Here is a 16719-nt window from a genome sequence, read left to right as displayed (position 1 = left end):
GTACTGAATTTTTTTAAATACATTTTTTCATAGTTGCTGCTTGTGTCAAAATGCAATATGTGTCCTTTATTCACATCTGTGGTTTAATGAAATATTTTCCTCAGCAATTTTTGGTCCAATCTGTAGACTACCCTTCAGGGCAAAAAAAAAAAAAAAAATATATATATATATATAAAAAAAAAAAATATATATATATATATATATATATATATATATATATATATATATATATATATATATATATATATATATATATATATATATAAACTTTCCCAGTTCTTTCCGCTAAAAGAAAGCAAAGACCATGATAAAGGTGTCCTCTGTATGTTCAGATGTAATTTGCAGCTTTTCGTGGATTCTAGTGAATTATGGGTGTAATTTACTGTTTTTCCTCCTTCTATACAGCCACTTTCTCAAAGGGTGAATCTGTCAAAATATTGATAGCTTCAGATATGCCATTTCAGCAAAATAGCTCTGCATCTGTGTCAGCACTGTCTGATGTTTTTGAACTTCTCTGAAAATTGCTTTTCTTGTCTGGTTGCCCAGTTGGTTGGGACAGCCTGATCTTATTGTCTGAAGTCTTCTCTGTGTACATTATTATACTCCAAAAAGAATTGAATAGTTAAAATAAAGGTATAATATTTTATGTTTAATTGTTATAATGGACATTGCCTATTTAATCTTTTTCATAACATATTGAGATAAACATATTTGTCAGGGGAAGTTTTATTTATTATATAGTTCTGAAGACATTTTAAATACATTTATTGGATCATTTTAATATTATAGAAATTTAATTCAATATCCATGGACAAAAATATTTTTCAGCAACAATGCATTAAATTGATCTGAAGTGACAAAGACCATTAGTGTTACAAAATATTTCAAATAATTGGTGTCCTTTTAAACTTTCTTTTCATCACAGAATAAAACAAGTACCATGATTTCTACAAATATATATAAAAACAGCACAACTGTTTTGAACACCAAATCAGATCACCATATTAAAATGATGTCTGAAGGATCATATAACACTTAAGACTTAAGTAATTCAATTTGTATGCGAGTGTGTGTAATATCCTTTTTAACATAGGGCAATTTCAATTGTAACCATATTTCACAATATTATATTACAGTATTCCTGTATTTACATTTAAATAATCAGCCTTAGTGAGCAGAAGATACTTTTCCCCCTCAAAAACATTAATAAAAAATACATATCATCCCCATACTTCTGAACAGTGTGTTTTGCATCTGATGTGCAATGAATGACAGTACTGAACTCTGATGAATCAATGAACTGTATACACAGATATATCCACATTAAAAGTTTAATATCAAGACATTCAGCATACAAAACAGCCCAAAGTTTAAACCAACAACATATTGTCAATGCAGATCAAAAGTATACAAACATTTTTTTTTCATCCTCACACGGTGCAAATTAAATCATGTCAGTATAAATACAGTATCATGTCTGTTAATAAATACATTCAAAACATTGATAACTTAAATCAAATAAATCCTCTGTTAATAAGTTAAAATGCAAAACATATTTTTTCATCGTTTCATTTTGGTCATAAATGCATACTAAAGATCGCTTCAAGGCATAAAAGAGCCAACCCCTAAAAATGCTACACCTGAAAGCTATCACGATAGTGGTTGTTTATTCTTTTTGCTGTTTTTTTTTGTTTTGTTTGTTTTTTCTGAAAATGCAACCTTCAATACAACAAGACATAAGACATTTACATTGGGCATAACAGCCTTCATATTGGACTGCAAAATCTGTAACATCACACAGTGAAATGGTAAACAGGATTGTGGAAAAACTGCTACTGAATGACTACATGTTTTTGTAAATTAAAACGAATGAAAGAGGATGCAAATATTGTTATCTCCACAGCGAAAAGAAACAGGAAGGTTAAAAATGATTCGCCCAGTATGTCACACAGTGTCATACAGAATTTTGTCTACAGTAATTAAGCGCTTTTTCCCCCTGTCGTTTCTTCTCATGATTGACCTGGTGACAAACAGTGAAACATACAGAATGAACAGATTTTAAACTAATAAAACAAATCATGAAACGGCATTAACTGTAAAGAGTGTGCCAAGCGGAGTACCACAGTATATCATAAAAATGTTTCAAATTGTTGAAATGCCAAATGTCACTGAGCTGAGACCTATCGTCTCTAGTTAAAGCTGCCAAGTCATTTTGTGCCACTTCAAATGTCAAAGCGGAGTAAATAACAAAATCTATAAAGAAAATAATTAAATGAAAGACAGTCTTATGCATGGATGAACCTTGGTTCGAATAAATGTACCAATTATGCCATTTGATATCCATCTTGAGGTGACTATGTGAAATTCAATGGAAATGGAGAAATATACTGGTAAACCATTAAAACATGGTAAATGTCAGTAATTTTCTTTCTTTAATACCACTTAGACTAGTGACCAGTACACCTAGAAACCAGTGCACTATTTATCCATCTATCTCTCTCTTCATCCATTAATCCATTTTTGGAAAGATATGTCTACTGGATTAGACTGGGTAAACCCAGCCTGATCTGCCGGCGATTTGGTTTCGCCCTGCAACTCAGTCTGGAAACCTATATATTCATTTCTACTGCTTCTGTTACATTTTTGCGGGAACCAATCACAGACTGGCTTATCCACCTGGTGCGTTATTGGCGGGCGGGTTTAACACGATGGCAGACAGAGAAGCGATGGGTCGTTGCCCATTGATCATGCCTCTTTGTGGTCTGATTGGTTGAAGGACTATCCAGTTGCATACAATTCGAATTATGCTCATTTATCACACCTTTTGTGGTCTGATTGGTTGAAGGACTATCCAGTTGCGCACAAAGTCATTTGAATTATGCCCGTTGATCACATGCTTGCTTGTGCAGTAGAAAATACAGAGCAGACTCCCCGGACCAATGTTCAATCTTAAATTGACCTTGGTCTGGTGATAGCCAGACAATACCTGGATAGCATTTGGTTGCTTCCCAACAATCTGCATTAGTACCACCGCAAACAACCTGTAATAACCCATCGATTAACACTGCTAATCTTTTTGAACCGTCTGAAAAAATTGTGAATGCTTTATAAAGACATATGAGGATAACATCATAAATCTTAAAGTCCAGTCATCATGTTTTGTTCAACTGCAACCGTAAAGCAAAGAAAACACAAACATGTTTCTTTGGTAGTGGCACTCTGAAATACTTCGTACTAATCTGAGAAGATGCTGAAAGAATATAGCAAAAGAATGCATATGAATCAAGCTATGATAAAGACCCTTTTTTATCTTTTCCCAGTCAGCTAAAAACAAGACAATGTGCTTTAAACGGAGATCCGTGCGAGTGAAAGCAAACTAGTTCGCTACCGTTAGAGTCTACTTCCTTTGGCCGTGAGCGTTTCTATCTGAGGTACTCTTCTTCTGAGAAACTGTCCAGGCTCTCATCATCGCTGTCCTCCAGTTCTGGAAGATCTCCCCACAGCAGAAGGTTCTGCCCTGTAAAAGACACAGACTTGTATTATTTAGAGTTGGAGCATTTATAAACATTATGTCCAAAATGTGTTCTTTTTACACTGCTCAAATATGTGGGGTCTGTAAACACAAAACAAGATGGTTCCTAATAGTTTCTTTACAAGTAGTAACTTCTATTTAGAACCACATCATCCTGAAGAACCCTTTTTATAATAAAATGGTTTTGCGTTAGATTTGAGGGTTCTTATTCCCATCTTTTTGTTTTTCTCATTTGTAACAGTCAAAAATCAACTGTTTGCTGTTTTGAGCTCAGCTTCACATCTACACAGACTGTCAACACATTCTTAAAATGTCTATACATTTTAACTTGAAAAAATGCATTGTTTTTAGATAGTCAAATGGAAGACACACTGTTACTCTTAAAACTTAACTGTGTATTTCAGATGCTGTCATGTACCATAACCTCATCATTTGCAGAGAAACTGCCAATCAGAAAACATTAATATCCATTTTGGAGGATGTAAAGATTCCATATAAGCACATGGACATTTACATCTATATCATGTTCACTGTTAATTGTTATTTATTAATGTGTTCGGCTAACAACTGTTGTTACAGCACTGCCATTTTTGCTACAATTTGCCATGTCAATAAAAAAACTAAACAAACAAACACATAATTGCCACAACATGCTGGTTTTTAATGTAAAACTTAATTAGAGGTAACAAGATATTATAATACCAGACAGATAGAGGACTAAAAACAACATTAATAATTTATTTTAAAAAATAATAATTGTTGTAATACAACTAATATTATTAAAAGGAAGATACTTATATTAATGAAAATGAAGCGGCTCACACTCGCTTCAAAACTTACAGCACAATAATTTAAAGTTCAGTTGGTAGCATATTTTGTTGAAAAATAGAAGTGTTTTTTTCAATCAGTTATGGTAATGTTATAGCCTAGTACAAGGCATGTCTTCTGAAACAAACAAACTAAAAGACTAGCCTGGACACTATTTTTGCAATAAACATTTCCTCAAAGGGTGCCAGGCTGACCCACTCTGAGGAAGGCTTTATTACTGAAATTCATTTGAGCCTTTCTACCTTTTAAAACACACTTTTGTGGCAACCCAAATTAAAAAAGCTTTCAAGGTTTTGTATCAGAAGATATGCCATTAACACATTGTTTTAGAGATCATTTTACAACCATTTACACAGTTCTGTCTGTTTTACAACATGCTTCACCTCCATATATAAACCTTAGCTAGTGTGAGTCAATTCATGCAAAATCATGAGCAACAAGACAAGTGAGAAGCAAGAACATAGACGCATATTCTTCAAGTACTTTTAAAGGCAGGGTAGGCGATTTGTTTCAGAAACATTTTTGTTATGAGGATGGATGGATGGATGGATGGATGGATGGATGGATAATTGGATGTCAGTCACTGAGCACTGCAACAGAAAGAGCAACCACCTTTCCTCCTGAACCAAAAAAAAAGAGCTTATGCTGCATTCAAGCCGTAATTATTGTAATTGGGAAAAGATGGAAACCTGTGACATTACACGCAGAGCGATTTGCGATTCGAATTTATCCATTTCAATTGCAACACTATCAGCGGTGAATTGAATCTGCAGTAGCTAGGTGCAACAGGTCAGTGCTCTTTAAGTTGTTTATGTTCATCATATGTTCACCACATGAGCTAGTTTAACACTGTATCTCATGATGCTTTTGTTAGCTTCCTGCTGTACATGATTGTGTGTTTTGAAGTAGGCGTGGCTTTGGAGACACTCTGAAGGGAGGCTGGGATCTCTTGCTTTCAAAGCTAGCCTCTCTAAAAATCGCCAACCCTACTTTTAAATGTTTGAAGTTTTGTCAAAGTCGGTTACAAACCTTTTGCATTTACATAGGATCTTTGATGGATAGGAGCAGATAATCTATGAAACAATGGTATGCAAAAGCTGTCTGACCATAAGCAAAAGGCATTGACAGTGTTTTTGCACAAGATGTCCCAAACCTGTTGCATCCAGTCTATTGATGGTGGACACAGCCTCACTGTTGAACATCCAGAAGTGACCATTGTTGCAGGAGAGCAAGCAGGGCTTGCATGGGGCCACCACGTGATATCCCACAACATTCCCACTGAATGCGCAGAAAGAGCCAGAGAGACAGACAAAAACACCGGATTCAAATGCTTTGTCAGACACAATTACACAGAACAGCAAAAGGCTTTGTGCAAACAAAGGATTGAATATTAAAGCCAAAAGGGCAAAACAACATATTTGAAGCCAACTTATGAATCTAAATATGATGCAGTGTAAATATAAGGCCAATATTCTTATGTTAGGTTGGTAATATTTTTAATATGCTTGAAAGAAGTCTTACCAAGGCTGCATTTATTTAATCATACAATACAGTAAAACAAGTTATATTATGAATATAATTTTCTATTTAGTATTTTTAAATGCCTACATTTCAGCAGTCACTACTCCAGTCTTTAGTCACATGATCCTTCAGAAATCATTCTAATATGGTGATTTGTTGCTCACAATTTTTTTTAAACTTTTTAATTCATTTAATACATCCTTGCTGAATAAAGGAATTAAAAATAAAAATCTCACTGACCCCAAACGTGTGATCATTTGTATAACCATAATTGTTTTAAATAAGCTTTATGATTCCAAACACTAAGTATGCTCAACAATACAGACACTTTATGAGTAAAAACAGTGATAGTAGTTAAAGACCTTTTTACCATTTCAAGCAAGCAATGTCTCTTAATTTGCATTTGCAGCTTTCAGTGGAATAGCAGCTTGCCACAAAATCAACTGTCCTAAATGGGGACAACAACACAGGCTTGTTAATGTTTATAAAAAGCATTAAACAAACTGGATATAATAATCATGTTTGTATATGTACTGGCGGGTTTATGTGATGTCTGATCGGGGAAGCCTCACCTATTTGGGGGTATGTCGGTTGAGAACAACTCTATTTCCGTATCAGCCAGAAGTACTGCTTTCATCCCCCTCATACACAGCAGACTGTCACAGTATATACAGTTGACTTGTGTCACACACTTATTCTTAAAATTTGAAGTAGACATTGTGGAGTTCTTCTCAAGTAAAGCTCCTGACCAAACGCGGGTCCTGTTGATTTAAAATCATAACAGAGAGTCAGCATCTAAACTGAAGGCTACAGTAGAGGTTATAACAGTCTGCACCTGTCTAGCCAGCTAGCTTTAGCCTGTTTTACTTTAGAGACTTTTGAACACAACAAACGGAAAAGGCCCTTCAAATGAACATTATGGATATAAATCACAGTAATTCCTGGTCATTTATTGCTTCTGTTAGAATACAGAAAAGCTGCACATTTCTTGTTGTTAGAGAGCTAGCTTGCTAATAACTCAAATATGAACTAGTTTCACCCCCAAGCATGCCATAGAATCTTACCTGTTATTGGATATCAGATCGTTCTAGATCTAGGCGGCAGAGAAATACATTGTACTACTGTACAATCTGTCGTTACAACAGTGAGTGGATAGATTGCTAAGCTACGTTTGTTTACGTCCGCGTCAAAGCGGATATTCACTTCCTGAAACATTTTCAAACAGCCTGATTTCTAACCCTGATTGGTTCAGAATTACCATATCTAACACATGATTGGTGAGCTCAAATTCTGTATGTGATTGGTTGCAGTACCTTTCCGCAAACCACAAAACTACTAGTGAGGGGAAGTCCGACTCATTTCCCTCCTTTCGAGCGAGTTGTTTCAAATAAATGTTCAAAAACGACTCGGTGATTCTTTTATCATCACGTGGTATCTGTGGTAGATCTCCTGCCCCAATAAATTCATAACATTTAATAGATTTATTTAGATTCAGGATGCTTATTGGGAGATGTCACGTGTTGTAGTTCGGTTTGTTGCAGCAATGATTCAGTTCGACATAAAGTTATTTACAACATAAATATATTTGCATTTACATAAAAAAAAAAAAAAAATATATATATATATATATATATATATAGACTGAAAAGCTGTTGCATGTTTCAATGCATTTAGAAACAACTCGGCAAGAAATTGTGATTCGCAAGAGATTCATTTCATTCAGTCAGTGAGTCAAATTGATGCTGCATCGTTTCCTCGCTAGTACAGCGAAACGACGAGGTAAGAAACTTCCATTGAGCTTGAAGTGATGATACTAAGTGCATGGAAAGACGTTTTTATGCCTCTTTTAAGCGAACCATAAATTCCACGTTAGTTTCCCTTTACTTTTCATAATTAGTTCGCGTAGGTTGCTTGACCAACTCGTTAATAGGTGAATCGTTCAGTTCACTTTGTGAACAAAGAATCGTTCAGACCAGTTTGTGAATCGATTCAGCTGATTCATTGAAAAGATCCGATTCACAAGAAGGATTTGTTCACGACTCAGACGCCACAAAAAATGGAATCTACAGAAATAATTTCTGATATTTTTAATTTTATTTATTACGAACATAAGGACGAGATAGGTTAAATTAACATAAATAAAATAAACCGACATAAAAAATGAGGCTTTTAAAATATTTTTATTGAATGTTTTAAATGATTTCATTCATTAAACTTTATAAAATTGATATGAGAGAAACCAACTTCAATGCCTCAGAAATGTGTCTTTTGGCAACTTCTGGGTTCATGTCGTGTTCGTGTGTTGTAACCAATGACAATAGAGGGGGGTTGTTCTTTCGCTTCCATGAAAAGAGGCGGGGTTTGAGTTTGGGAAAATTCAGAGAGTAGCATAGTCTTGAGGGAGAAATCTGGTAAATGAAACTCGAATTTAGACATGGAAATCGCCTTTTAAGGTAAGTGGTTTATCTAATCCATTCAGCAGTATGATACGGGCGCATCAGGCACGAGAAACCTCCGCAATTCTCCGGAGGAAATGCAGGGGTCTCCCCAGAAAGCCCAGAACTATTCAGAGAGTAACCAGGGGCCTCTCTGCTTTTCACATCACGTTACTCGACTAACTCCCTCTTGTTGCACATGGCCTCTTTCATTTTAGGACTGATAATTTAAAGTCCTCTATGAGCCTCGAGCATCTTTTTAAACGTGATCTGAGCATGTTAAAGTACTCTTTAACCTCATCTTTTAAAACGTCCAGTATACTCTTAATTTTGTTTTAGGGTTTCCTATCCTATGACATCAGTTATGTTGTCAGGATTGGTCATTTGCATTTTCATTTGCATGTCAGAATGATTCTCCACACCGATGGCACTGGGTGAAAAGCATGTGCTTTTAATTGAATCCATATTGTGTGAAATATCTTTGCACATTTGTCTTTGGGGAATGTTACTGATTAAATATGACAAAGAAATGCTAGGAAATGATTTTGCTGACAGTTAAATGTAGGCCTACTTCTTAAACAAATGACAAAGACAAGCCTAAATATTATTAAAGACTATTGTTCGTGTTTTTTTTATCATGTAAATCATGTAAATTTTTATCATGTAAATAAACATCTGCATAGCTATTTCAGAATAATGTTTTATTTCAAAGTCATATTTTGCTATTTAAAGTGCGTCAGCTTACATTTTTCATAATTGCTGGTTTGTAAAAAGGGAATGTTTTAAAATAAATGAATCAAAACGAAAATATTTTGAGGAAGTTTACTGGAAGGAACTAGTCTTTAGAAATCTGATCCAGGGAACTTTTCTTTGCCCTGTGTGCGCAGTGTGATGCTGGGAAGTGTAATCCATGCCTTCATCCTGCACTGAAGACTCACTCACACGTCTGCTCGCTGGAGGAAGGCTGAAACTTTTGGAGGCACTGCTTCTAGTCGCTCGGATCCAGTGCGAGTGAACGGTGGGATGAAACTCTTCTGTTTTTGCTTCATTCCTCGCGTGCGCGTTCACGGACACATTCCACCTAGGAAGCAAACGGCAGCTTCAACTAATAATGCGGCGTGATTGATCATCGACAGGAGACAATACCCATCCACTGCTTTCCATTCCTACATATTCACTGGATATCTGTAGACGAAGTGCGGTCGAAGAGGCTTTTGTTCTGCGGTGTTACTCGCTGTGACAGGACTCCGTTTAGATCAATATGACGTCTCCGGCTAAATTCCGAAAGGACAAGGAAATTATAGCCGAATATGAAACGCAAGTTAAAGGTAAGTGAAATGTGTCGCTTATGTGCAGTCTTACACGGCTATTATCGTGTTTTGTATTTGATGGGTTACAGTAGGCTATATGCACCAGCACAATTTTCGTGTATGAGCACAGTAGGCTACGCAGTCGTATTATGGTAGAAAAACGCTTTGTTTCTTTTTTTGACTTTTTGAGAAACAATGTTAGCTCTTCTCCACATGTGGCAATGTGTCCAAACGGAATGATAGATGTGCCAGTCAGTCAGTCAGTCAGTCAGTCGCCTGCGTGTATAGAGATATTGTCAATATACTCTCAAACATTTTTAACAATGTTTTTACTATTGAAAACGGCGTTATTGTGTTATTTATGTGGCGTTTGTGCGGTTTTTCTGTATTGTTAACCTCAGTTAGCTTGTGTAGGTTGTACGTATAGACAAGGCAGGGCGTTTTCTTTTGCCCTGCGCGTGTCTCTAATAAGAGCTGGTGCGGTGCTGCTCAACATTGATTTTTTTAAATATATGACAGGTTGGCTGAAATTGGTGTTTTACAGTAGGTCATGGAATAAGCAGCACCTTCTAAGGACGTTTGAGTTTTATCAGACAGAAAACGGTTGTGTTTTGGTAGCATTGAACGTGAATGAAGCAAAGGTGTGATGCTAGGTGACAGTTCGGTTATGGCTGTAACCTCGTTAATGTTTACGCTGTGGTGACGGTTCAAAGTGTTAGTTTGAAGGCAGGATATGTGTTTTTTTTCTTCTGTTTTTAAGAATGAATGTATTATTTCGTAAAGTAACAATGCACCTCGCAAATTTCTTCACTCGCACAGTTGTGTTTTGTCTCACGCGAGGGGTTTCCGTTCCCATAGAAACATCTGCCTGATGAAGTAAAACGAAGCTGTTTTTAATTGAAAGACGAATTGAATGATTCACTTCATTAGTGAAGCTCCCTATCACGTTATTCACGCCGTTATGTGTGCCTGTGCCTGCTCTTTTGTGTGTTTGCCCGGTCACTGGCACTTTGAATAGAACAATTGAGCAGCCAGCCCTGCCTGTTGCTGCTGAGTGTGGGGAAAATCTTCTTTAATAAGAGTCACTGAGTTTCGTCTTTGAAAGTTTTATTCAAGTAGGTCACTGTGACACATTGCTAAACAGAACATGTTCCAGGTTTAGGGTGTCGAAATGCAAGGTTTGCATGGAAATATGGCTAAAATCATCTTAAAATCTGGTGTGCTGGCCTTTTGGCTGCATGGTTTAGAGTGCTTTTGGTCCAATAATTAGACTGGGAGACTATATTTAAACCAGCTAAGACCAGTGAACAGCCATAAGGTCATCATATAAACTGATCAAGCCTCTTCAGAAAATTGGGACTAAACCATTCAGTTCATATGGATTAGTTTTAGTTTTTGATCTGTTCTTATGCAAGAAGAGAATGTGTTTCAGTTTATAAAATATGAATCTATAAACCTGATATTAATTTGGCACTATTGTTCCTCCTCCAGCTCCTCTCTCTGGATGCTGTGTCATATCACTTTCCCTTGCCAAATTTAACCTCCAGCCTCCCCGCAAGCGAATCCCTATTACTCTGCCATGCCTGAAAACAAAATGCTTGTAGATAATTTTCCTCAATAATCTTGAGCTGACAGGAACTGGAAAGAAACAATAATAATTTGGAAAGAAACAATAATATTTTTTTTCTCTCAGGAATTGCAAGGGCACATACTGAAAAATGGCCTAGATTTCAAAAGCAGAGCCATGCCTAGTGAAACGTTGCTGATTTGGCTAAATAATCTGTCATGAATTAGCGGCAGAAAGAGGAAGCGGTAATTGTTTGGTGATCCATTTCTGTGCTGACTGCTGAGGCAACCAGACACAAGGAGAAAATCTGAAACTGGAGAAGTCAGAGAGAGAGACAGATCAAAGCTGCGTACAGTTCTAACTGGATTATCATTGATTATTAACATCAACTTGATTTGAAACATGCCGTTTTTCCATCAAAATCGTGTCCTTATTCCCAAAGCCGTTGCTTGTATCTTAAAGGGATAGTTCACCCAAATCTGAAAATTCTAGTATGATAGAATAATATTACTCACCCTTAAGTTCTTCCAAATCTATATGCATTTCTTTCTTCTGCTGAACACAAGAAGATCTGGAGAGAAAAAAAATTGATGCACCGGTATAAAGATTTTTGCTGTTAAATTATAATTCTTTGTATTTGAAAGCCGATTACCAACATATTCTCAAATGGTACACGCTTTACATTTTTGCCTCACATTCACCCATTCATACACCGACGGCGGTGTCAGCCATGTAAGGCGCCATCCAGCTCGTCGGGAGCAGCTGGGGTTAGGTGTCTTGCTCATGGACACTTCGACACTTGGTCGGGTGGAACCGGGGATTGAACCACCAACCTTCTGGTTTGTAGACAACCTACATGAACCACTGAGCCACTGCCGGCCCAAATAAATCTAGATTTTTATATAATTTTTGTGAGCCTGATTGCAACCATTAAAAGCCATGTCCTAAGTACGCAATTATAATGTCCTAAATTCTCATTATAATTCGCATGATGCACATAACCATATTTTCAATCATATTTTAAGCATTTCAAAACCATATGAAGTGTCTAAGCTGAAGGAAAAATCCATTATTTATCGACTTTAAAGGGTTAATTCACCCAAAAATTAAAATTTGATGTTTATCTGCTTACCCCCAGTGCATCCAACATGTAGGTGTCTTTGTTTCTTCAGTTGAATATGAAGATTTTTTAACTCCAACCCTTGCTGTGTGCTAGTCATATAATGGTGTGAATAGGTAACAATTCTATGAGAGCAAAACAAACAAAAAAACATGCTTAGACAACATGCACAAAAACCCTACTGCTCCTGACGATACATTGACGTCTTAAGACCCCAACCGATAGGTTTCTGTGAGAAACCGAACAGTATTTATGTTATTTTTTTTACCTATGCTATTTCTTTCGTCTGATATGGTCAAACTGGTGCGATCATAGATATATATATTATGTGGATTCCTCGTTTGACCAATCCGTGCAGGCACTAATGAGGATCTAAATCTATGATTGCGCCATTTTGACCTTATCAGACGGAAGTAATAGCGGATGGGAAAACTTGATGAGACTCGTTGTGATATGAGGTAAATAAACAAAAAACAAATGCTGTTCGGTTTCTCACAGAAACCTATCGGTTGGTGTCTTAAGACATCACTATGTCGTCAGGAGCAGCAGGGTTTTTGTGCATGTTCTCTAAGCATGTTTTTTTGTTTGTTTGTTTTGCTCTCATAGAATTGTTAGCCATTCACATGATTATATGACTGGCACACAGTAACGGTTGGAGGTAAAAAACACAGACACCTACATTTTGGATGCACTGGGGGTAGATAAACATCTAATTTTAGTATTATCATTAATATAATCATTAATATATATCGACCAAATTTTCTTATTGGGCTGTTCATTAAAAATAAACACATATTGTCTGATACCAATGGTGGCCTATATATCATTCATTCCTAGAAAAAATACTGTGTAAGTCAATGGGGCCCATCAACTTTTTGGTTACTGACATTCTTCAAAATATCTTCTTTTGTGTTCCACAGAAGAAAGAAACGTACACTGGTTTGAAACAAAATGAGGGTGAGTAAATGGTGACAGAATTTTCAGTTTTGGATGACCTATCCCTTTAAGCTATTACAATCCATAGGGTACAGGCAAACAAAATCATCTCAACCATCTCTCAAATCTCAATACCTCTGGTTCTCCATTCAGATGTTTTAAAAAGGAATGACAATTGAAACTCAACTCAAAGACTGGCTAATGTATAAGCTTCTCTTACCTGAAAGAACTGAGAGGGATGGAAAACAGGGCTTGAATTTCTCGGGAATGGCTGGAAATGTACAGCTGTGCTTTTTCACCACAGCTGGATAGAAGGACTGGATAATGTAGCTGTAATCCCTCAGACAAAGGGAGTGAGCATGTCAAGTAATTGAAAAGTGACTATAGGCTTTCTGAAACTGGGAAACAACATGCTTGTTGGGTCTAATTGGCATCGGAAACTCCTAGAAGATGCTTTGCCCTTCTTTACACTCTGTGCCTGATGCATTTTTAACCATAAAGATATAGAATCTATTGGGATATTGTTATAATGAACATTTAAAGATAGCATTTTCTTCATTCATTTGTCATTAGTTCCTTTATTTTATAGATGGCTGTTTTTCATTTGCACAAGAGATCTCATATTGTGCAAAATGAATTAGAGGGAGAGCATGCGATTTTTGTAGATTAATTGATTTTAATAGTGATTTGATGCGCATATATGTAGGTCACTGTTGAATTCTGTTTGAAGTGCTGATGTTGGTGTTTTGGGGGAGGGTGTGAAAGCCTGGTAACATTTTTCCTCTCAACGCATTTCCCTGTCTGAATGTCAGTAATGACTATGTTCATCCAGTTTCACTGCACGTAAGGCCCAAAACAGACTATTGCTTTTGATCAGGTTCATACTATATTCTGTATAGCATCCTTTGTATTCTCACTCCTTGACTGCTCATTTCTCATTCTGTAACCACATGTGTTTCTGCCAGCAAGCGTAACAGAGTCTTTACAACACAAGCGGCTTGGTTTATCTGGCATAAAAGAATGCAATGAGAAAACCTTCAGTTGGTTTCATTAGCAGTGGTTTAGTATTTTCACACAGATGTTTGGAGCTTTGAACAGCCAGGCTAATTGGTTGAGGAGACTGAAAGATAGAAAAGCTGATCTGAGAGAGATGTCATGAAAGATATATGTTAACATTTGACGTTTTAAGATCGCCAGCATCTGCTGATCAGTTTGCACACATATATGAATGTGTTATAATATATTATGTATAATATATAGTAAGGGATAATCCACGACTAGCTGTGCAATACATAATTTTAATACGTGGAAACAAAGTACCACCTGATGCGAAGTGGAGGTTGCCACTTTGCTGTGCAATCAAATTGTCTAGTCATGGATTATCCCATTTATACCATGGTGTTTTGTTGGCATTGGCAAGTTGAAGCTGCATTGATGTCCAGTTCCAGAAGGGTAAAAATGCAGTCTATTTTCATCAGTTACAGTTAGTTCGATCTAGCATTCTGCCTTCCTTGAATCAGATACATGTGCGCAAGTTAACATTTCTTTCAATGAGTGAATTATAGCATTTATTTTAGTTCATGAGAGAGAGAGAGAGAGAGAGAGAGAGAACGTGTGAATTACCTGTGTCTGTTCAGTGTTTCCCTCTATTAACAATGAAGCTGTCAGTTTAATTACTTCAAAACCAGTGATGTTACCTCCTCATTGATTAAGGGTTACACCTCAATTCAATTAAAGAGTTCTGAGAGTTCCGGTCTCTATATTTCCTGCCCAGCTGAGGTCTGTACATTTACTTTTTTGAACAGCTATACATTTCCATCGGGACAGTCGTAGTACTTTGTAAAAGAAAAAAAATTCTAAACACTCAAAATAGTCATCAAAGATGGGAATCTTAGGCCCCGACACCCAAACAGTGATGTCCATGAATTTTTATCAATGAATATTTACCAAAAAAGTCACTTTCTCAAAAAAAAAAAAAAAGGTTATATTGGGTGTTTTATCAGGCTGTTTATTTGTTATTTTGTAGGGGTGTTTTACATATTTTTAAGAAATCTTTAATGATGAAATACATGACTAGAAAAATAGTCTGCTGTGCATTTGAAATGTTGACATTTGAAACTCATTACATCTTGTAATCAATGCCATTTCAGTTCAACTTTCTGAGTATGAATTATCATACGCAGTAAAAGACAACAAGCGCTGTAAAGGTTTTGCCACTAACTCATCTGCCTGGCTTTTTTCCTGTATGTTGTCTTTTCAGATCTTAGAACTGCACATGAGCTTCTTTTGACATCCTAACTGAACTCCTTCCCACAAATTGATCATAGATATTAAGTGCAAACAATAAATAACCATAACCAAAGTACGATATTCAAAGTGCAAATAGAGGTAACATTTTTGAGGCAACAAGAGATGGTTACAACTACACAGACAGCTTTCATATTGGGAGTTATTTGCATGCCTCAGGGTAGGGCTGAACGATATATCTAGATATGAACTTTCAAGATATTATACAGGTGGGGGAAACAAAACATCTAAAGGCGACACGTGTTAAAGGGCATATTGCAGGTTAAAATAAAAATATTGTATGAACTAGATTGTCATTTTAAAATATAAATACACTGCTATGGCTTCTGAAAATGCCAAAGCAGAAGTGATGTAAAAGGGAGGGAGTATGGTCAATTTCAACAATAGGAAAACAATGGAATGGCAAATTGACGATATTTGCATCATGGGAGGAATGTTTGACCAAAGGCTAAAGACTACAGCCAGCAGAGGGCGCCATTTCCGCATGTTTTGAACCCCTGCGTGGGGGATGGAGATTACACTCAGAGCACAGCTCCCAGCTACAGGCACTTATTTAAACGGAGCTATGGTGAGCAATGTAAGTCTTTTCACCTCTCAAATTAATTTCTATGAAATTTAAGCTTGCAAAGGCATGAACTGAAACGCGCCAGACTGAACTCGTGTTGTGAATGTATGCCGCGAGTGTAGTCGCGATTACCTCAGCTCTCCTCACAAGAGCTCATTCAGCTCATTTATCTGACTCCTGCAGTTAGTGCTCAGTGCTGTGATATTGCGCGGTGACGCACTCATTATATTGGACAGACATGTTCAGTTTTTAATTGTAGTGTCTTCTCCATCTCAGTCACAGTAATCAAGTAGGTGGCTTTGGGAAAGCATTCTGGGAATTGTAGTCTTTTATCTCCATGAGACAAAAATAAGTTTTCTGTCTTTTCTCAGTCTAGAAGGCACCAAATTCAAAAATAATTTCACATTTCTACTACATTAATGACCCAGTTTAAATACACATTCATCTTCACAGCACTGAAGTACCCCTTTAATTCTGTGTTGTGAGTGTATTCTGTGCCGATTAACAGATAGTGTGAGGATGTAGTTGAGTGAACTTGAATGTACATAGCATAAATAAAATATTTACATTTCCAGCACATAATTCAAATCTGTTTTGA

At 36.5% G+C, this 16719-nt stretch overlaps 2 protein-coding genes across 2 annotated transcripts in view; one reads left to right on the top strand and one right to left on the bottom strand.

The window, feature by feature from the left end:
* Positions 1-1317: 1317 nt before the first annotated feature.
* fam72a (family with sequence similarity 72 member A) lies at positions 1318-7084 on the bottom strand. The gene is made up of 5 exons (XM_067431831.1): positions 6946-7084; positions 6454-6642; positions 6252-6329; positions 5514-5638; positions 1318-3517 (listed from the first exon to the last, which is right to left on the bottom strand). The coding sequence occupies exons 2-5, from the start codon at positions 6597-6599 to the stop codon at positions 3423-3425; spliced, it is 444 nt and encodes a 147-aa protein (XP_067287932.1). The 5' UTR covers positions 6600-6642; positions 6946-7084; the 3' UTR covers positions 1318-3422.
* A 1158-nt stretch (positions 7085-8242) lies between these two features.
* srgap2 (SLIT-ROBO Rho GTPase activating protein 2) overlaps positions 8243-16719 on the top strand; it is a 120935-nt gene continuing 112458 nt past the window's right edge. Inside the window, 2 exon segments of the mRNA XM_067432156.1 lie at positions 8243-8334; positions 9204-9644. Coding sequence (XP_067288257.1) covers positions 9578-9644 — 67 coding nt within the window. The 5' untranslated portion in view covers positions 8243-8334; positions 9204-9577.

This window comes from Pseudorasbora parva, chromosome 22, assembly GCF_024679245.1.
Source record: "Pseudorasbora parva isolate DD20220531a chromosome 22, ASM2467924v1, whole genome shotgun sequence".
Classification (NCBI taxonomy): Eukaryota; Metazoa; Chordata; class Actinopteri; order Cypriniformes; family Gobionidae; genus Pseudorasbora; species Pseudorasbora parva.
This window is presented reverse-complemented; position numbering and strand designations above follow the sequence as displayed.